This window comes from Stegostoma tigrinum, chromosome 35 (genome assembly GCF_030684315.1).
Source record: "Stegostoma tigrinum isolate sSteTig4 chromosome 35, sSteTig4.hap1, whole genome shotgun sequence".
Classification (NCBI taxonomy): domain Eukaryota; kingdom Metazoa; phylum Chordata; class Chondrichthyes; order Orectolobiformes; family Stegostomatidae; genus Stegostoma; species Stegostoma tigrinum.
In genome coordinates this window covers 13,557,211-13,580,002 of record NC_081388.1, presented here as the reverse complement: position 1 = coordinate 13,580,002, position 22,792 = coordinate 13,557,211, and the positions used below count along the sequence as shown (strand labels likewise).

The 22,792-nt window shown below is 44.7% G+C and overlaps 1 protein-coding gene across 1 annotated transcript; it reads left to right on the top strand.

The window, feature by feature from the left end:
• The first annotated feature begins 2,334 nt into the window (after window positions 1-2,334).
• On the top strand, window positions 2,335-18,679 carry LOC125447573 (uncharacterized). Its single transcript, XM_048522085.1, has 4 exons — window positions 2,335-2,625; window positions 16,683-16,769; window positions 17,211-17,243; window positions 17,977-18,679. Exons 1-4 carry the CDS (start codon window positions 2,335-2,337, stop codon window positions 18,070-18,072), a joined length of 507 nt encoding a protein of 168 aa, XP_048378042.1. The 3' UTR covers window positions 18,073-18,679.
• Window positions 18,680-22,792: the final 4,113 nt, after the last annotated feature.

Sequence of the window (22,792 nt, the reverse complement as noted above, 5' to 3'; positions counted from 1 at the left end):
TTTTGGAGCGATATGGGCCAGGAACAGGCAAGTGGGACGAGGTTAGTTTGGGATTATGTTCGGCATGGACTGGTTAGACTGAAAGATCTGTTTTCATTGCTGTGTGACTCTATGTTGTGGTTGTACAGGACAATGGTTAGGTTACTCTTACTGAAAAATCTTACTACTCTTACAGCATACTCCATTCAATTCCAATCTCCCTGCTATAGGAAACAAGTTGTTGAACCGAAAGGGTGCAGAAAATATTTACAAGGATGTTGCCACGGCTGGAGGCTTTGAGCTATGGGGAGAGGCTGAATAGGCTGAGGCTATTTTCCCTGGATCATCGAAGGCTGTGGGGTGATCTTATAGAGGTTATCCACGAGGGGTATGGATAACGTTAATCGTCAAGGTCTTTTTCCCGGGGTAGGGAAGTCCAAACTAGAGGGCATAGGTTTAAGGTGAGAGGGGGAAAATATAAAAGGGATCTAAGGGGCAACCTTTTCACACAGAGGGTGGTGCGTGTTTGGAATGAGCTGCCAGAGGAAGTGGTGGAGGCTGGTACAGTTACAACATTTAAAAGGCATCTGGATGGGTACATAAAAAGGAAGGGTTTAGAGGGATATGGGCCAAATGCTGGCAAATGGGACTAGATTCATTTAGGATATCTGGTTGGCATGGACAAGTTAGACCAAAGGGTCTGTTTCTCTGCTGTACGTCTCGATAACTCTATGATATGCATGTCCTGCCACTCTTCATTCCACTGTAACTTTCACATTAACTCCACTTTAAGTCTCATTCACTACACATCACGTTTATGCACCGGCTGCATGTTTTCTTTACCTCATGTCTTGCAACTACCACTAGCATCTCCACCAGCACTATGGTGAAATGGTCAGGTCCCCCAGAGGTCACCACCTCCATTTCCGATACCAAGAATATCAAAGCTTCAGAGGAAACGTTGGCAAGACCACCTCCTGCAACCCCTTCCACCTCAGATACTGACAGCTCCATAAGTAAGTTAACTTCAGAAATTGTGGGGTCACAATGTGATCAGTGCATCACTGCAACAGCTCCATGGATGGCCAATAAAGAAACACACCAGGTCACTGGCGTCAGAGGACTGCTGGAGACTAAGTACCAGCTCAGCCCCAGGCAGGATAGGAAAGTGTGGTGTCAGCAATCAGGGACGTCATCCACATGCACAAGGGGGAGCAGGGTCGGCAGGCAGGTACACAGGAAAACAAGGTGTAGAGCTGGATGAACACAGCAGGGCAGGCAGCATCAGAGGAGCAGGAAAGCTGACATTTCAGGTCTGGACCCTTCTGAAGAGTTTCTGAAGAAGGATCCAGACCTGAAATGTCAGATTTCCTACTCCTCTGATGCTGCCTGGCCTGCTGTGTTCATTCAGCTCTACACCTTGTTATCTCAGACTCCAGTATGGGCAGTTCCTACTATCTCTGAGGTACACGGGAAGCATGATTTGAAAATATCTAAAGGATGGAATAAGATGCTCCTGACATCAAGATAGAGGTCAAATCAGACTTCTCATTTAATTCTGGCTGTGGCTCAGATTCCTATAACATTCCATCCACGTAGGTGTTATTTTGTTAAACCTATGCTGTACTCCCTTCCAGGCCAATTTATTTTTCATACGGTGACCTACAAATAGCTCAAAATAACTACCAGGTGTGATTTAAGGAGGGCTTTGTCTAGTTTTTATGTTGCTCACCGTAGGACAAATGGAGCCAGGTGAATGCATGTATTTCTTTAATTTCCTAATCAGTTTGCAGATTTAACCGAAGCAATTGCACAGCGTACAATTCAGTGCAGGAGATGAATAATAAAATGGTTGCCAAGTGCAGGAGGTCATTCAGCCCATTGTGCTCATACCAGCTCTCTGCAAGACCAATTCACTGGGTTGCATTTATAGTTGTGCCTTTTTACCTGTCACTCTGCAATTCACCCCCCCCCCGCCCCCCATCCTTTGACAGAGTCATAGAGGTATTCAGCACGGAAACAGACTATTTGGTACAGCCCATCCTCGCCTACCAAATATCCTAAATAGGCCTAGTTCCATTTGCCAGCATTTGACCCTTATCCCTCTAAACCCTTCCTATCCATGTACCCATCCAGATGCCTTTTTAAATGTTGTATAGAGAAATTGGAGGGCTTATCTGATTTCCTTTTGAAATTTCTCCCCAATTGGATGAATTTCGGAATTTCTTGGCAGAATCAGAGCTGTGAATTGTGTGGTACAGGCCCATCCATTCGTCTTTGTGGCTGGGTTTCATTGTTTCCGCTTACCTGTTGTACCTTTCATCACCTCTCAGATGAAGGCTCTAGGTTCCTGAGATGCTGCTTGACCTGCTGTGTTCATCCAGCTCCACACTTTGTTATCTTGGATTCTCCAGCATCTGCAGTTCCCATCATCACCTGTTGTACCTGTCTCCAGCTACTGCCTGCGGTTGCGAGGGTGTGACCAGGTTTGCCGGCGCCGAGCCTATCAGCGGGCGCCTTACACAGCAGCCCGGCGGGGCTGATTGGCCGGGCCTTCCAGCCAATGGCGGCGGCCGGTGCGGTGCTGGCTCGGTGATCGCGGACGGAGAACGGAAGATGGGCGGTGTGAGGCTGGAGATATTCCGGGTAAATAAAACCACGGGGGACGGGGGAAACTGTAATGTTATTATTCAGTACGTGAAGCAGCCGCAGTAACTGCCACCGACGTAGCAGGAACCTCAGGACGGGGACGGGGTGTGTAATGTTATGAAAATGGCAGGAGGCCAAACAAATGTCACTAAAAGTGTTGCTGGGGCAGCAAAGAAAATCCTAGGCCATGGAAGAGGGAAGCATTCGGACACGCTCACAGGCACACCACTAAAACTAAATTCTGTCTGTGGAGAGAACACACTTCTTTGGAACTAAAAGCAAACACTGCTGGAGACCACAGCGGGCCAGGCAGCATCCATAGACAGAAATAACACAGTGTAGAGCTGGAGGAACACAGCATGCTCCACCTCCACACTGTGGTATCTCAGACTCCACCATCGGCAGTTCCTACTGTCTCCGTCATAGACAGAAAGCAAGCTAACACTTCTCCAGTGCCACAGCTATGCCACCTGAAGGCTGGAGGGAAAGCATCTCATGTTCCACTTGGGAGCCCTGCAACCCAGTGGTCTCAAGGTGGACTTCACAAGCTTCAAAATCTCCTCAGCCCCCTTGAGCTGTCTGTCTTCCCTACCCTCCCTCCCAACCAACCTCCATCCCACCTCCCTACCTACGCTAACCTTTACTGGCTCCATCCCCACCTCCTTGACCTGTCCGTTTTCTCTCTGTCTATCTGCTTCCCTATCCACCTTCCATCATCATTTCCCCTTCTCTGTCTCCATTTCAGAGTCTCATTCCCCTCCCCCATTTCTGAAGAAGTGACTAGACCCGAAACGTCAGCTTTCCTACTACTCTGATGCTGCCTGGCCTGCTGTGTTCATCCAGCTCTACACCTTGTTATCTCAGGGTCCTGCATCAGCAGTACCTACTATCTTATTTTGAATCTAGATGACTCTTCATCAGAGCTGACGTGGAGGGGAAGCATTTATGCTATAGTGGAGGGCAGAGTGGGTTGTTGGAGAGTGGTGGGGAGAAAGGATGTCGATGGTTCAGAATAAGTGAGAGGAATGTGAGAATGACAAAACAATATTGTGTCTGACTGCCAGATTGGAAAGAGCAGACAGTCCCACTGGGGTAGATGGGGGCTGGGGTCGGCCGATGTTGGTGGAGGGCAGGGGTGTGGAATACAACAAGCAAAGCTAAAAGAAAGGGAAGGAATGGTTTCATAATTTGAAAATGTTGAACTCAATATTGAGCCCAGAAGACTGTAAAGTGCCTAGTCTGAAGATGAGATGTTGCTCCTCCAGTTTGCACTGTGATTCGCTGGAGCGTTCAGCATGCTGAGGATGGACAAGTGTGCATGCAAGCAAGATACTGTATTAAAACTAAATAGCCTGATAGCATCTAGGTGAAGGTAGTATTTATGCTGATGATGGATATGATTTATTATGGTCACTTATCTAGGTACAGTGAAAGGTTTTGTTTTGTGTGCGGTACACAACATACAAAGGTCATGGGTGATTGGACAGAACGAGGAATACAAAGTTATGTCTGCAAAGAAGGTGCGCCAAAAGCAAGATCTGAAATTAGATTTGAAATTTAAGAGGTCCATTCAGAACTCTAATAATAGAGGGGAAGAAGCAGCCTATGAATCTGTTGGTATGTGTGTTTAAGCTTTTGTATCTTCTGCCCAACAGAAGAGTTTGAAGGAGATTACAACTGGCTTGGGAGGAGTCTTTGATGTTGGCTGCCTTTCTGAGGCAATGAAAAGTGTAGATGGAGTGGATTGATGGAAAGTTGGCTTGCTGGACTGGGCTGTGTACACCACTCTGTAGGGTCATAGACTAATACAGCGTGGAAACAGGCTGTCCATCCCAAATTGATCTATGCTGACCATGGTGCCCACTCAGCTAGTTCCAATTGCTCGTGTTTGGTTCATATCCCTCTAAACCCTTTCCATCGTGTATCTATTCAAATTTTTTAAAAATGTTGCTATTGTATATGCCTCAACCACTTTCTGGGGCAGCCCATACCATTTATGCACTGCTCTCTGTGTGAAGAAGTTGCCCGTCAGATCATTCTTAAATCTTTCCCCTCTCACCATAAACCTATGCCCTCTACTTTTCAATTCCCCATCCCTGGAAAAAATGCCTGTATGCATTCATCCTATTCATGACCCGCATGATTTCATACACTTCATTAAGGTCACCCCTCATTGTCCTACATTCCAAAGAATAAAGTCCTATCATGGCCAACCTCTCCCTATAACTCAGGCCTACTAGTCCTGGCAACATCCAGTTTCTAGTTTAAGAACATTTTTCCTATGACCAAAACTGTACACAATACTCCAAGTGTAGCCTCACCAACAAGGTATACAACTGTAACATAACGTCCCAACTGCTGTAATCAATGCCTTGGCCAATGAAGGCTGGCATACTAAATGCCTTCTTCACCACCCTGTCTGCCTGTGCCGCCGCTTCCAACAAGCTATGTATTTGTACTCCTAAGTCCCTCTGTTCCGCATCACTCCTCAGGACCTTACCATTTACTGTATTACTCCTAACTTGGTTGGACTTTCCAAAGAGCAAGACCTCATATTTACCTGTATTAGACCATAGAACACTACAGTGCAGTACAGGCCATTCGGCCCTCAATGTTGTGCCGACCTGTGAAACCAAACTGAAACCCCTCTGACCTATACTATTCTGTTATCATCCATATGTTTATCCAATGGCCATTTAAATGCCCTTAAATTTGGCAAATCTACTACGGTTGCAGGCAGGGCATTCCATGCCTTTACTACTCTCTGAGTAAAGAACCTACCTCTGACATCTGTCCTACATCTATCGCCCCTCAATTTAAAACTATGTCGCCTCGTGCAAGCCGTCAGCATCCAAGGAAAAAGGCTCTCACTGTCCACCCTATCTAATCCTCTGATCATCTTGTATGTCTCTATTAGGTCACCTCTTAACCTTCTTCTCTGTAACGAAAACAGCCTCAAATCCCTCAGCTTTTCCTCATAAGATCATCCCTCCATACCAAGCAACATCCTGGTAAATCTCCTCTGCACCCTTTTCCAATGCTTCCACATCCTTCCTCTAATGCGGCGACCAGAACTGCACACAATACTCCAAGTGTGGCCGCACCAGAGTTTTGTACAGCATGACCTCATGGCTCCAAAACTCAATCCCTCTACCAGTAAAACCTAACACACTGTTTGCCTTCTTAACAACCGTATCAACCTGGGTGGCAACTTTCAGGGATCTATGTACATGGACACTAAGATCTCTCTGCTCATCCACACTAGCAAGAATCTTACCATTAGCCCAGTACTCTGTATTCCTGTTACTCCTTCCTAAGTTAGTCACCATACTTTTCCACATTAAACTCCGTTTGCCACCTCTCAGCCTATCTCTGCAGCTTATCTACGTCCCTCTGTAATCTGCAACACCCTTCCGCACTATCCACAACTCCACCAACTTCAGTGTCATCTGCAAATTTACTGACCCATCCTTCTACGCCCTCATCCAGGTCATTTATAAAAATGACAAACAGCAGTGGCCTCAAAACAGATCCTTGTACACCACTAGTAACTGAACTCCAGGATGAACGTTTCCCATCAGCCACCACTCTCTATCTTCTTTCAACTAGCCAATTTTTGATCCAAACTACTAAATCACCCTCAATCCCATGACTCTGTATTTTATGCAATAGCCTACTGTGGGGAACCTTATCAAACGCTTTACTGAAATCCATGTAGACCACGTCAACCGCTTTACCCTCATCCACCTGTTTAGTCACCTTCTCAAAGAACTCAATAAGGTTTGTGAGGCACAACCTACTCTTCAAAAAACAGTGTTGACTATCCGTAATGAAATTATTCCTCTCTAGATGATTATAAATCCTATCTCTTATAATCCTTTCCAACACTTTACCCACAAGTGAAGTAAAGCTGACTGGTCTGTAATTACCTGGATTGTCACTCTTTGCCTTCTTGAACAAGGGGACAACATTTGTTATCCTCCAGTCTTCTGGCACTATTCTTGTAGACAATGATGACATAAAGATCAAAGCCAAAGGCTCTGTAATATCCTCCCTTGTGTCCCAGAGAATCCTAGGATACATCCCATCCGGCCCAGGGGACTTATCTATTTTCACACCTTCCAGAATTGCTAACACCTCCTCCTTGTGAATCTCAATCCCATCTAGTCTAATAGCCTGTATCTCAGCATTCTCCTCGACAACATTGTCTCTTTCCTGTGTGAATACTGACAAAAATATTCATTTAGCGCCTCTCCTATCTCTTCGGACTCCACACAGAGCTTCCCACTACTGTCCTTGACTGGCCCTAATCTTACTCTAGTCATTCTTTTGTTCCTGACACACCTATAGAAAGCTTTACGGTTTTTCTTTATCCTCCCTGCCAAAGACTTATCATGTCCCTCCTGGCTCTTTGTAGCTCTCTGTTTAGGTCTTTCCTGGCTAACCTCTAATTCTCAAGCGCCTTAAATGAGCCTTCATGCCTCATCTTTACCTAAGCCTCCCTCTTCCTCTTAACAAGAGTTTCAACTTTAGGAAACCACAGTTCCCTCGCTAGACCACTTCCTCCCTGCCTGAAACGTACATGCTTAACAAGGATGCGCATTAGCTGTTCCTTGAACAAGCTCCACATTTCAATTGTGCCCAGCCCCTGCAGTTCCCTTCTCCATCCTATGCATCCTAAATTTTGCCTAATTGCCTTTCTCCCAGCTATAACTCTTGCCCTGCAATATATACCTTTCCCTTTCCATCACTAAAGTAAATGTAACCAAACTGTGGTCACTATCACCAAAGTGCACACCTCCCTCCAAATCTAACACCTGGCCTGGTTCATTACCCAGAACCAAATCCAAAGTGGCATCACCTTTTGTTGGCCTATCTACATACTGTGTCAGGAAACTCTCCTCCAATAATTGGACAAAAACTGACCCATCTAACGTACTCGACCTGTAGCGTTTCCAGTCAATTTTTGGAAAGTTAAAGTCCCCCGTAACAATTATCCTGTTTCCTTCGCTCCTATCCAGAATCATCTTGGCGATCCTCTATTCAATTGCATTTGCCAATCCTCAGCCCACTTCCCCATCTGATCAAGATCCCTCCATAATTTTTGATAACCTTCGTCGCTGTGAACGATACCTCCTAATTTTGTATCATCCACAAACTTACTAATCATGCCTCGGGCAATCACATTCGGATCATTTATGTAAATAACAAATAGATGGGGTGGGGCAGATAAGCACCACCTTTTCCTAGCTGCTATCAGTTCTGAAGAAACGTCTCTGGACTCAAAACATCTTTCCCACAGATGTTAAAATAGTATCAGAGATAATGGGAACTGCAGATGCTGGAGATTCCAAGATAATAAAATGTGAGGCTGGATGAACACAGCAGGCAAAGCAGCATCTCAGGAGCACAAAAGCTGACGTTTCGGGCCTAGACCCTTCATCAGAGAGGGGGATGGGGGGAGGGAACTGGAATAAATAGGGAGAGAGGGGGAGGCGGACCGAAGATGGAGAGTAAAGAAGATAGGTGGAGAGAGTGTAGGTGGGGAGGTAGGGAGGGGATAGGTCAGTCCAGGGAAGACGGACAGGTCAAGGAGGTGGGATGAGGTTGGTAGGTAGCGGGGGGTGCGGCTTGGGGTGGGAGGAAGGGATGGGTGAGAGGAAGAACCGGTTAGGGAGGCAGAGACAGGTTGGACTGGTTTTGGGATGCAGTGGATGGGGGGGAAGAGCTGGGCTGGTTGTGTGGTGCAGTGGGGGGAGGGGACGAACTGGGCTGGTTGAGGGATGCAGTAGGGGAAGGGGAGATTTTGAAACTGGTGAAGTCCACATTGATACCATATGGCTGCAGGGTTCCCAGGCGGAATATGAGTTGCTGTTCCTGCAACCTTCGGGTGGCATCATTGTGGCAGTGCAGGAGGCCCATGATGGACATGTCATCAAGAGAATGGGAGGGGGAGTGGAAATGGTTTGCGACTGGGAGGTGCAGTTGTTTGTTGCGAACTGAGCGGAGGTGTTCTGCAAAGCGGTCCCCAAGCCTCCGCTTGGTTTCCCCAATGTAGAGGAAGCCGCACCGGGTACAGTGGATGCAGTATACCACATTGGTAGATGTGCAGGTGAACCTCTGCTTGATGTGGAATGTCATCTTGGGGCCTGGGATGGGGGTGAGGGAGGAGGTGTGGGGACAAGTGTAGCATTTCCTGCGGTTGCAGGGGAAGGTGCCGGGTGTGGTGGGGTTGGAGGGCAGTGTGGAGCGAACAAGGGAGTCACGGAGAGAGTGGTCTCTCCGGAAAGCAGACAGGGGAGGGGATGGAAAAATGTCTTGGGTAGTGGGGTCGGATTGTAAATGGCGGAAGTGTCGGAGGATAATGCGTTGTATCCGGAGGTTGGTAGGGTGGTGTGTGAGAACGAGGGGGATCCTCTTGGGGCGGTTGTGGCGGGGGCGGGGTGTGAGGGATGTGTCGCGGGAAATGCGGGAGACGCGGTCAAGGGCGTTCTCGATCACCGTGGGGGGAAAGTTGCGGTCCTTAAAGAACTTGGACATCTGGGATGTGCGGGAGTGGAATGTCTTGTCGTGGGAGCAGATGCGGCGGAGGCGGAGGAATTGGGAATAGGGGATGGAATTTTTGCACAACAGTCCCTCTTCCGCACCTACACAGGCCCCAAACCCCACCTCTTCCTCCGGTACATTGATGACTGTATCGGCGCCGCCTCTTGCTCCCCAGAGGAGCTCGAACAGTTCATCCACTTCACCAACACCTTCCACCCCAACCTTCAGTTCACCTGGGCCATCTCCAGCACTTCCCTCACCTTCCTGGACCTCTCAGTCTCCATCTCAGGCAACCAGCTTGTAACTGATGTCCACTTCAAGCCCACCGACTCCCACAGCTACCTAGAATACACCTCCTCCCACCCACCCTCCTGCAAAAATTCCATCCCCTATTCCCAATTCCTCCGCCTCCGCCGCATCTGCTCCCACGACAAGACATTCCACTCCCGCACATCCCAGATGTCCAAGTTCTTTAAGGACCGCAACTTTCCCCCCACGGTGATCGAGAACGCCCTTGACCGCGTCTCCCGCATTTCCCGCGACACATCCCTCACACCCCGCCCCCGCCACAACCGCCCCAAGAGGATCCCCCTCGTTCTCACACACCACCCTACCAACCTCCGGATACAACGCATTATCCTCCGACACTTCCGCCATTTACAATCCGACCCCACTACCCAAGACATTTTTCCATCCCCTCCCCTGTCTGCTTTCCGGAGAGACCACTCTCTCCGTGACTCCCTTGTTCGCTCCACACTGCCCTCCAACCCCACCACACCCGGCACCTTCCCCTGCAACCGCAGGAAATGCTACACTTGTCCCCACACCTCCTCCCTCACCCCCATCCCAGGCCCCAAGATGACATTCCACATCAAGCAGAGGTTCACCTGCACATCTACCAATGTGGTATACTGCATCCACTGTACCCGGTGCGGCTTCCTCTACATTGGGGAAACCAAGCGGAGGCTTGGGGACCGCTTTGCAGAACACCTCCGCTCAGTTCGCAACAAACAACTGCACCTCCCAGTCGCAAACCATTTCCACTCCCCCTCCCATTCTCTTGATGACATGTCCATCATGGGCCTCCTGCACTGCCACAATGATGCCACCCGAAGGTTGCAGGAACAGCAACTCATATTCCGCCTGGGAACCCTGCAGCCATATGGTATCAATGTGGACTTCACCAGTTTCAAAATCTCCCCTTCCCCTACTGCATCCCTCAACCAGCCCAGTTCGTCCCCTCCCCCCACTGCACCACACAACCAGCCCAGCTCTTCCCCCCCATCCACTGCATCCCAAAACCAGTCCAACCTGTCTCTGCCTCCCTAACCGGTTCTTCCTCTCACCCATCCCTTCCTCCCACCCCAAGCCGCACCCCCCGCTACCTACCAACCTCATCCCACCTCCTTGACCTGTCCGTCTTCCCTGGACTGACCTATCCCCTCCCTACCTCCCCACCTACACTCTCTCCACCTATCTTCTTTACTCTCCATCTTCGGTCCGCCTCCCCCTCTCTCCCTATTTATTCCAGTTCCCTCCCCCCATCCCCCTCTCTGATGAAGGGTCTAGGCCCGAAACGTCAGCTTTTGTGCTCCTGAGATGCTGCTTTGCCTGCTGTGTTCATCCAGCCTCACATTTTATTATCTTTCCCACAGATGTTGTTGAGTTTCTCTGGTGATTTCTATTCTTATTAGTTTCAGCATCCACAGTTCCTTGCTTTAAATTAGATTCTGTTTTTGGCTTCCAAAAGACTTCAGCATGGCTGTAGTGTGTTTGTTGTGTAGGCTGCTGCAGCAAAAATACTCAGCAGAGTCTTCGTGTGTGTGCATGTGTGTGTTTGTTTGGGCAAGACAGAAAATGCAAAGTTAATCTTAGGTTAATATAGTTTGATGGTCTCATTATATATCTCCCGGGAAGAGTCACTGGACCCAAAACGTTAACTCTGATTTCTCTTCAGCAGATGCTGGCAGACCTGCTGAGCTTTTCCAGCAGAGTCTATTGCTTCTGATTTACAGCGTTTGCAGTTCTTTTGGTTTTTATTTAGTGGGCAATGCTGACTGAGTGGGCCGAGGAGGATTGGGAGGAGGTACATTTGGAGCGTAAAATATGTTGGGTTCAATGGCCTGATTCAGTGCTGAACATTCTATTTCAAGAAATGATGTAGAGTTCACTGTAATGAAATCCAATGTTCTTTTCAATCCTCATCTATTGATTGCAAATTGTTCACATTTGGCTTTTGATGGCTGCTTAGACATAGCTGTTACAAAACATTAATTTCAGAGGGCTGAAAAATTGTGACTTAGAGCAGGAAAAAGAATGTTTTTTATATTGCTTGTCGGCTAATGGCCTGCTATAATCACAGGAGTTGAATAGTTTGATTCTGTAACATACCAGCAAGTAATGATGTAGTATTTAAGAGAAAAGCTTATTTTGGTGAACTTCTGCCCTGTGTTTTCCTACAATAAATTCCATCGGTTTTTCCATTGGTATTCCATTGATCTTTTTCCATCTTTGCCTTTCCTTTTTCTTTAAATCATTTCTCTTCCATGTTATTTTCCATTTGCTGCTGCCAAATGATTGTATCCAATTATTTTCACATCTCATACGTGCATTCAGTCATGTTGGGATAAACACCTGTTAGCAGATAAAGGGATTGTTTCAGCAATTGCTGGTGAATGACATTGTCTCAGCAGACCTTTTGCAATTCTTACTTTTTCACTTATTTTGTCTTGGACTCTTGTGTGGAAATTATCTGTAACTTTCTTAGCTTAGAACATGAAAATTCAGATTCTTGGTTTTCTTTCCTATTGATACTTTATGACTCAGCTATCTCTTTCATTCTCCCTCCCTAGGGAGGGAGAATGAATCTTACAGTCTTCCCCTCCCACACAAAACCTACAACAACAATGCATTTAAATCTTCCAGTTGTCATAAAAGTTGTGATCATGATCATTAGTGTTAAGTGCACATTGTATGGAAATAAATGATCTTGGTGTACAGGACACAATTTCAAAATTTGCCTGTGTTACAAACCTTGGAGCATCTTAAACTGTGAGAAGGATTGCACAGAACTTCAAAAGGACACATAGATTGGTGGAGTGAGTGACAGGTGGCACATGAAGTTCAATGCAGAGAAATGTGAGGTGATTTTCATAGAAAAGACATGAAGGATTAATACAAAATAAAGAGTATAAATCTAAAGGAGCAGAGGGACCTGGGTGTATATGCGCATAAGTCACTAAAGGTGGCCAGACAGGTTGTACCAGCAGTTAATAAGTTATAGTATCCTTGGTTTTATTTAGAGCGGCTTAAAGTGCAGCAGCAAAGAGGTTACGTTTAACTTGTGCAAGAAACTAATTTGGTCTCAGCTGTAGTATTGCATCCAATCAGCACTGCTGCACTTTGGGAAGGATGTGAAGGCATTGAGACAGTGTAGAAATGGTTTATGAGAATTGTTCATGGGATAAGGAATTTCAGTTATGATGATAGGTTGGAGAAGTTGGCACTGTTTCTCCCACAAGAGAAGGCGAAGAAGAGATCTGATTGAAGCGTCCGAATTATGAGGGGTCTGAACAGAGCCAATAGGGAGAAACTGTTCCCACTTGTGAAATAATTGAGAATGACAGCAAACATATGTAAAATAATTAGCACAAAAAGCAAAAACTGATGTGATTTCAATGCATCGTGTGGTTAGGATTGAGAGACATTTTCTGGCAGCGTGGTAGAAGCAAGTTCAATTCAGCATTCAAAAGGAAGGTAGAAAGTTATTTGAAATTAAACAATATGCAGGGTACAGGGAAAAGGCAGGAGAACAACACTAAGCAAGGCAGTTGGTACCGACAATAAATGAAATTCTTCTGTGTTTTAACAATTTTAAGAGTTGCTGAAAACGTTTTAAAAATTACAGTTAATTTGTATGCAGGAGTTGTGCATTTACAATGATGGGGAGCTCTGATCTCCTCTTGATATCTCATGTTTTGCCATAACTGAATCCTCGACTAACAGCATTCTGGGGGTTGCCATTGCCCAGAAACATTGCCAGCCATATAAATACTGTGTCAACAGAGAGATCTAGGAGTTTAGGTGCATAGTTCCTTGAAAGTTGTCTCACAGGTAGACAGGGGCTAAAGAAGGTGTTTGGCATGCTAGTGTTTATTGCTGACACCCTTGAGTATAGGAGTTGGAATATGTTGCAATTGTATAGGACATTGGTAAGGCCACTTGTCCTGCTATAGCAGGGGCATTATTAAATTGGAGAGGATGCAGAAAAGATTTACAAGATGTTACCGGGACAGGAAGGTTTGAGTAATATGGAGAAGCTGAATAGCCTGGGATTTCTTTCATTGTGTGTGGACATTTGTGGGATGACCTTATCGATGCTTATAATATCATGAAAAGGTGAGGTGAGGTGAGTAGCAAAGGTCTTTTCTCAGTGGCAGGGGAGTTCAAAACTACAGGGATTCATTTTAAGGTGAAAGGAGAAAGAATTAAAAGGGACCTGAGGGTCATCTTTTTCACACAGGATGGTTCGTATGTGGAATGAACTGCCAGAGGAAGTGATAGATGCAGGTACAGTTACACATTAAAAAGACATTTAGACAAGTACATGGGTTGGAAAGGTTTAGAGGAATATTGGCCAAGTGCAGGTAAATGGAACTAGTTTAGTTTGGGAAACGTGATTGATTTATTGTTTTCACATACTGAGATGCAGTGAAAAGTGTCGTTTCGCATGCCAGACATGCAGTTCATATCATACAAAGTGCATCAGAGTAGTAGAACAGAGTGTACATAGAACATAGAACAAAACAGCACAGAACAGGCCCCTTGGCCCTCGATGTTGCGCCAACCTGTGAACTAATCTAAGCCCATCCCCCTACACTATCCCATCATCATCCATTTGCTTGTCCAAGGACTGTTTAAATACCCCTAATGTGGCTGAGTTAACTACATTGTCAGGCAGGGCGTTCCATGCCCTTACTACTCTCTGAGTAAAGAACCTGCCTCTGACATCTGTCTTAAATCTATCACCCCTCAATTTGCAGCTACACTCCTTTGTACAAGCCGACGTCATCATCCCAGGAAAAAGACTCTCACTGTCCACCCTATCTAATGCTCTGATCAGCTTGTATGTCTCTATTAAATCCCCTCTTAGCCTTCTTCTTTCCAATGAGAACAGATCCAAATCCCTCAGCCTTTCCTCCTAAGACCTTCGCTCCAGACCAGGCAACATCCTGGTAAATCTCCTCTGCACCTTTTCCAGTGCTTCCGCATCCTTCCTGTAATGGAGTGACCAGAACTGCACGCAATATTCCAATTGAGGCCGCACTAGTGTTTTGTACAGTTGCGGCTTGACAGCACGGCTCTGGAACTCAATCCCTGTACCAATAAAACCTAACACACCGTAAACCTTCTTAACAGCATTATCAACCTGGGTGGCAACTTTCAGGGATCTATGTACATGGACACCAAGATCCCTCTGCACATCCACACTACCAAGAATATACCAAGAGTATAGTGTTACAGCCGCAGAGAAGATACAGAGAGAGATCAGAATTAGCATTTGAGAGCTCTGTTCAAAAGTCTGATAACAGCAGGGAAAAAAGTTGTCTTTGAATCTATTCATATGTGTATCCAAACTTTTGTATCTTCTGCCTGACAGAAAAGGGTGGATGCGAGTATAACTGGGATTGGAGGGTCTTTGATTATGTTGGTTGCTGTGTCGAGGCAGTGGGAAGTCTAGATAGAGTCAATAGATGGAAGTCTGGTTTGCGTGATGGACTGGGCTACGTTCATGACTCTGTAGTTTCTCGCAGCCATGGGAAGAGCAGTTGCCATACCACACTGTGATACATCCAGAAAGGATGCTTTCTGTGGTCGGCAAGGACAAGTTTCTAAGGCTGTAAAAACATGTCAGATTCTGGGAATTCTGCTGAGAGTAACTCAACTAAATTCTCAAAGACAGTACATCATCTACAAGGTACAAATCAGGAGTGAATGAGATTTTTCATAGTTTTTTTTATAAATGTGATGTCATCCATTTTGGTAGGAATAACAGGAAAATGGACTATATTATAAATGGTAAAAATTGCAGCATGCTGCTGCTGTGCAGAGGGACGTGGGTGTCCTTGTGCATGAATCGCTAAAAGTAGGATTGCAGGTGCAGCAGGTAATTAAAAAGGCAAATGGAATTTTGTCTGCCATTGCTCGAGGGATGGAGTTTAAAAACAGAGAGGCAGTGCTGCAGCTGTATAGGGTCCTGGTGAGGCCACACCTGGAGTAGTGTGTGCAGTTTTGATCTCCTTACTTGAGAAGAGATATACTAGCACTGGAGGGGGTACAGAGGGGATTCACTCGGTTGATTCCAGAGTTGACAGGGTTGGATTATGAGGAGAGACTGAGTAGACTGGGATTATACTCATTGGAATTCAGAAGATTGAGGGGAGATCTTATAGAAACATATAAGATTATGAAGGGAATAGATAAGGTGGAGGCAGGGAGGTTGTTTCTGCTAGCAGGTGAAACTAGGACAAGAGGGCATCGCCTCAAAATAAAGGGAAGCAGATGTAGGACTGAGGTCAGGAGGAACTTCGTGACCCAAAGGGTTATGAATCTGTGGAATTCCCTGCCCAGTGAAGCAGTTGAAGCTACCTTGCTGAATGTTTTTAAGGCAAGGCTAGATAAATTTTTGAACAGTAAAGGAATTAAGGATTATGGTAAGTGGGCGGGTCATTGGAGCTGAGTCTCAAAAAGATTAGCCATGATCTTATTAAATGGCAGGGCAGACTCAAGAGGCCAGATGGCCTACTCCTGCTCCTTGTTCTTATGTTCTCCACACACCTGGATGAGTGCAGCTCCAACAACACACAAAGCTTGACACAATCCGGGATAAAGTAGCTTGCTTGATTGACACCCCATTTAATACCTTAATGTTTACTTCCTTCACAACCAATGCACAGTTGTATCAGTGTTATGGAAGACCCTCCCTAACAGCTCTGTGGATGTACCTACACGATATGGACTGCAGTGGTTTGGGAAGGCAGCTCATCATCATCCTCCCAAAGGCAGATAGGGAAGAGACATAATTTAAGCTGACGTTCCATTATCAAGGAAGTAATATATTGTTGGAATTCTCCTTTGGATGTGACAACAATCCACAACTAGTGGAGGTGATGTTGAATAACCTACATCGTTATTCAATTTCCAGGCTAACATTGTCCATATGTAAAATGGACCTTCCTCTCTGCTGATGTAAGAAATAGCTCATATAAATTAGCTACTTTTTTGTTTATATGTAAGCCACTTCATTCAATATAGCTTATTACCTAGCTTTAAGTCAGTTTACTGATAATGTTATATAAATGCATTCTTGAATACTTATTCACCAGTATGACACTTGAGACCTGAATGATTCTAAAATTCGAGGTAATTGTGTGGATACAAAGCAGTTAAGATGTTTAATTGAACTTGTGCATCAGGCTATTTACAATTTTAACTTTGTTTTTCATCAGATGTGCCTTTATCTGTCATTCCCAGTGTCGGTGTTTTGGATCTCCAATCAAGCAGAGTACTTCGAGGAATATGTGATCAAAAGAAAGGTCAGTGAGTGATAGGCTGCAATTTGCTGTTGTTCAAAAGGTTACATTGAAATGTGTACTGCTATTCATTGGCATGAAATGTTGAGGTTCAGAAAGCTAAGTCAAACGTACATTTTGTGTCAGTAACCACCCCCTGACGCAAGCAATCAAAGGTAGAGTTGTCCATGAGCTCTTGCGCATTACGGTCAGGGACACTGGATAAAAGGAGAAATTTCAGTGTCTGAGATTTAAATCCGATCTTTTACAAATTAATGGTGGCACAAGCATAAGTTCACTCATTTTCACATCTATTTGTGATTCTCCCCACCTCTCCAGTCCAGCTGTTCGTTGGGCTTTATAAAATAATGAGAAGTTCATTTCTTGTGAGGGTTTTTTTTTCCCCCAATCACGTTGTGAGATGCCTTCTGTACTGTTGAATGCATTTCATTTTGTATTTTTCAGAGAGAGATCTTTCCACCAGAAGAGAAGATGCGTGTAAGTACCCGAACTCCTGAACCTTAATTTTTAACTCTTTCCCTTATTATTTTGTACCTAATATGGCACCATGTGTGGCAACATTATATACTTTTCACTGTACTCCTGTACATTTAATCCTGTACGTGACAATAAAATCGAAATCGTGCAGTCACCTGGCTAAAAATGAAGTGTTTCGGTTTGCTTTTCTCATAAAGCACTTCTCATATCTAAGGAAATTGAGGGATATTAGGGTAATACAGGAAGCTAGACTGAAGTAGAAGATCTGTCATGATCATATTGAATAGCAGCAGACTTGAAGGGCTGAATGGTCCATTCCAGCTCCAACATTTCTGAAGTTTCAATGACCGAAAATTATATTTTAAAACAGTGCCTTATAGCAAGATAGATTTTTTTAAAAAAGAAATCCGCTGTAAAGGAACTTCCTTACAAGCTGTAAAAGTAATTTCCTGTTTAATGTCTCAATACAATAATTTATTTCCGTTATCACTGGAGAAGGGGCAGCAACTATCATCTCTAGGTTGACATTGTTGACCTTTTGTAAATAGATTCCTGCTTGCAGAGATGTGTGTTATTGCTTTGAGATATGTAATGATCTTAAATACTTCAACCAATTCTTGCAGCACAGTTCCATAAGAGTGGATCTTAAAAATATTCTAAAGAAAACATGCACCTTTGAACTATTGATCAGCTTCAAGAATTGACTCCGATGCTTTATTTTTAATGATTGCAGCGGAAAGAGCTCGAAGACTTCAAGGAACGAATGAGGGAAAAACGGGAACAAAAACTACTGCGTACACTAGAAAGCCAAAAATCACAAGAACAGTAAAACAGAGTCAATATTGCACAAGCTGCCTCCAACTTTCACCAGATCTTCATGTAATTCAAGTGTTGGAATTTTCCATGACTGTTTTTCTCTCTTCTCTGAGAATCTTCATCAGCTATTGATTATTACATAAACGCCAATCTGTATGCAAATCTTAAGTTATTTTTTTACAAAATAAAAATAGTACAGACAGAAAAATGTTTGTTTGCTGAATCTTTGCACATAATTTGCATGTCATAAAGCTGCTTTGGTTTTGACCACTGCATCCCTCTGAAGTCTGCATCAGTATATTAGACTCAGCGGTGTGCTGACTAAGGTAATTGTACTGTTACGGCTTGAGCAATTTGCTTGTGGTAACCAGACATTATTTGAGCTGGACAAGCATAATTCGATGGGCAGAAGTCCTTAGTTAGTCCAGCATCCTTTACAGAGCTCTGCCTCTAGTGGTTGTCTGTATTCGTCCGCTTTAATAGCTTAATATTGATCCACCATTTACCTGGTGCTTCAGTGATCTCAATTCGAGGCTATTGCTTTCTATCCCACGTACTTCACATAATCCAGAATTGTTTTGTTTCAATGAGAGCAATAAACCTTGTAGCATTTGCTAGTAGCTGTTGTGTCTTCTTGTTATATCTATAATTGCAACAGAGTTTCTGAAATTGGAAAACTAATGTTTTCTGTATATGGACAATTATGGTGGCTCTTTTTCAAGGCTAGCCTACTGCAGTCCGTCACACATACAGTCTGTCATTGATTCCTAACAGTTAGGAGTACCTTCATTGCTGGGGTCCAAAGAAAAATGTCTTAAAATTGAGAAGTTCTTTTTTATATGCACATGCAATTCCATAAAATTATTCAATTTCAACTCTGGGTGAACAATGACTAGTAAATTATTTTAGAACTATTTCATAGGTAGATAGGGACAGGAAGGGGAAGCAACTGTGGTGTATATAATGAAAAGTGCATTTTGTTAATGCAGTGAATCATCACCCAGGGAATGTAAACATCTGATTCAGGGAAATAAAAGGGACATCTATCATTCAAGCGTGTATAATAGTTACTATTAATTTCTCTTGCCTCTGAACTGGAAGCTAGGTTATAATAAATTCTGATGATGAAGCAGCAATAAAACATTTTGGTTTTACTAAAGATTTTTAACATTTGTGCAAGTGTAATTACTGTTTCTATCTTTTTGTTAAAGGTCTGGTTGACACTTAATTTAATAGCAAAGACAACTTTACAGTCATTCCAATTTCTATCATTGTGTAGGTGGATAGAATATCAGATTAATCACTATTGCTTCTGCTAAGCAGTGCTTTCCTCAGTCCGGTAAGTGCCCTTTTTAATGGTACACTTAATCAAGAGGATTGACGTTTTGTACCAGTGACGGATTTAAAACAGTAAAGAAAATATTGCATTAGTGGCCAGCATCAGCCTCTGCAAAAGGCTCAAAAAATATTTCCCTTCTGTGGAAATGGACTGAACTATTAATTTTCCGCTGATGTTTGGTGCAGGAGATAACACAGTGTGGAGCTGGAGAAACACAGCAGGTCAGGTAGCATCAGAGGGGCAGAAAGTTGACGTTTTGGATTGGGACCCTTCTTCAGACCCAAAACACCAACTTTCCTGCACCTCTGATGCTGCCTAGCCTGCTCTATTCCTCCACCTCCACACCGTGTTGTCTCTGACTCCAGCAGCTGCAGTTCTTACTGTCTCTGAAGTTTGGTGCAGTAGCTTTTGCATTGATTGCTAGGTTAAGCTGCACGTGTATTAAGGTGATATTTACAATTAATAGTGTCTTACCACACCTCTGCGTAGGGAACATCTGAAAATACTGGTTGATGGGGGATTTCAAGAAAGGGGCCCATTTTTAAGGCGACAGGGGAGAGATTTAGAAAAGACATAAGGGGCAATTTTTTTTAAAAGGGGTAGGCCGTGTGTAGAATGAACTTCCTGAGGAAGTGGTGGTTGTGGGTACAATTATAATGTTTAAAAGACATTTGGATAAGTACATGAATAGGAAAGATTTGGAGGGATTTTGGCCAGGAGCAGACAGATGGGACTAGTTCGGTTTATGTTTATGTTCGACATGGACTTGTTGGACCAAAAGGTCTGTTTCCCAGTTGTATAACTCAAAGTCCCCTTTCACCTCAGATTCTGACATTGCAAGTGATCACAATCATAACAATATTGTGGAAAACATTTGTTAAAGTTGTGGGAACAGATATAATGTGCTACTAAATCAATTATTTCTAGATTGTTGTAATTCTTGATGCTACTGACAGTATGCCAACAACCTGTCAGGGCCTTTGTGATATTAAGACCAACATTAAAATGTTGAGAATTTGCAATAAGATTGACCAAACTGTAACCATCGGGTTCAGAGATAGACTAAAGCAGTGCTTCAGGAAAAAAAAATCCAAAACTAATAGCCGTCTGGTTTTAAATATGTGTATTGTTTAATTTCTTCACCAAACCCATTCAAATTATTTTGATCCCCTATTCCCAATTCCTTCGCCTCCACCGCATCTTTTCCCAGGATGACGCATTCCACTTCCACACATCCCAGATGTCCGCGTTCTTCAAGGACTGCAACTTTCCCCCCGCAGTGGTCAAGAACGCCCTCAACCGTGTCTCCTGCATTTCCCGCAACACATCCCTCACACCCCACCCCCGCAATAACCTTCCCAAGAGAATCACCCTAGTCCTCACATACCACCACACCAACCTCCGGATACAACGCACCATCCTCTGACACTTCTGCCATCTACAATTCGACCCCACCACCCAAGACATTTTACCATCTCCACCCTTGTCCACCTTCCAGAGAGACCACTCTCTCTGGGACTCCCTTGTCCGCTCCACACTCCTCTCCAATCCCACCACACCTGGCACCTTCCCCTGCACCTCCTCCCTCAACCCCATCCCAGGCCCCAAGATGACTTTCCATATCAAGCAGATGTTCACCTGCATATCTGCCAATGTGGTATACTGCATCTGCTGTACCCGTTGTGGCTTCCTCAACATTGGGGAAACCAAGCGGAGGTTTGGGGACCGCTTTGCAGAACACCTCCGCTCGGTTTGCAATAAACAACTGCACCTCCCAGTCACGAACCATTTTAACTCCCCCTCCCATTCCTTAGACGACATGTCCGTCCTGGGCCTCCTGCAGTGCCACAACAATGCCACCCGAAGGTTGCAGGAACAGCAACTCATATTCCGCTTGGGAACCCTGCAGCCCAATGGTATCAATGTGGACTTCACAAGCTTCAAAATATCTCCTCCCCCCACTGCATCCCAAAACCAGCCCAGCTCATCCCCTCCTCTCACCTATCCCCTCCTCCCACCTCAAGCCATGCCTCCATTTCCCACCTACTAACCTCATCTCGGCTCCTTGATCTGTCCGTCCTCCCTGGACTGACCTATTCCCACCCTACCTCCCCACCTATACTCTCCTCTCCACCTATCTTCGCTATCCATCCTCGGTCCGCCTCCCCCTCTCTCCCTATTTATTTCAGAACCCTCTCCCCATCCCCCTCTCTGATGAAGGGTCTAGGCCCGAAAAGTCAGCTTTTGTGCTCCTAAGATGCTGCTTGGCCTGCTGTGTTCATCCAGCTCCACACTTTGTTATCAAATTATTTTGAGACTGCAGCAAATGACAGCCACCTTGAAAAGACTTTCCTTTTCAAAACTGGGGGATATAGAATTGAAAGCCTGGAAGACCGATGCAACTGTGATTTTGTGATGGGCAGGATCCCAGTCCCTTCAGCTCTTTGAACATGGGGAAATGAACTTTCTGAGAGCCAGCACAGGTGCAGTGGGCCGAAGGATTTTCAATGCCGTACGATTCTATGATTTCAAAAAAGGTAAAAAGCGTTAACGGGGCAGTAGTTTCTTTTCAAAAGGAAAATTGGATAAAACTTCAAGGATGTACAAATAAAATTGCACACTCAAATCACAGATTTTTTTGGTGGGCTTATTACTTTGGAAAAAATAGAGGTTGTCTTTGATTTCTCACCAAAAAAATGCTACTCTACCAGGAGAGACAATTAAGGGGTGAAGTATAATTGTGATTGCCAGTCTTGGCCTTTAAACATTGTGGATTGCAGGGGAGGGATGGACAGGATATAATTCAAAATAAATGTGATTGCATTTGTAAAGAGCCTTTCAAATTCCAAAGAGTACCTTACAGTCAACAGATGACATTCGATATGCACTCACTGTTGTCAGAAAATAAAGAAATAGAGCTATTGAAAAAAGATTTTTGCAAAAAGTATGGCATGGTGGCTCAGTACCTGCCTCACAGCGCCAGGGACCCAGGTTTAATTCCACCCTCAGGCGACTGTGTGGAGTTCGCACATTTTTCCCGTGTCTGCATGAATTTCCTCCGGGTGCTCCTGTTTCCACCATAGTCAAAAGATGTGCAGGTTAGGTAGATTGGCCATGCTAAATTGCCCATAGTGTTCAGGGGTTTGGGGATGTTTGCGAGGATGTTGCCGGGACTGGATGGTTTCAGTTACAGGGAGAGGTTCAATAGGCTAGGGCTATTTTCCCTGGAGCGTCGGATGCTGAGGGGGTAACCTTAGATTTGTAAAATCATGAGGGGCATGGATAGGGTTAATAGCCAAGGTCTTTTTCCCAGGCTGGGAAATTCCAAAACTAGAGGGCATAGGTTTAATGTGAGAGAGGAAAGATTTAAAAAGGACCTGAGAGGTAACATTTG

Excerpts from the sequence above, each read along its gene's own strand:
- LOC125447573 (XM_048522085.1), top strand. The coding sequence starts at position 2,335 with ATGCTGCTTGACCTGCTGTGTTCATCCAGCTCCACACTTTGTTATCTT. Across the intron at positions 2,626-16,682 it reads TGAGGCTGGAGATATTCCGG|ATGTGCCTTTATCTGTCATT; the intron begins GTAAATAAAACC and ends GTTTTTCATCAG. Across the intron at positions 16,770-17,210 it reads AATATGTGATCAAAAGAAAG|AGAGAGATCTTTCCACCAGA; the intron begins GTCAGTGAGTGA and ends TGTATTTTTCAG.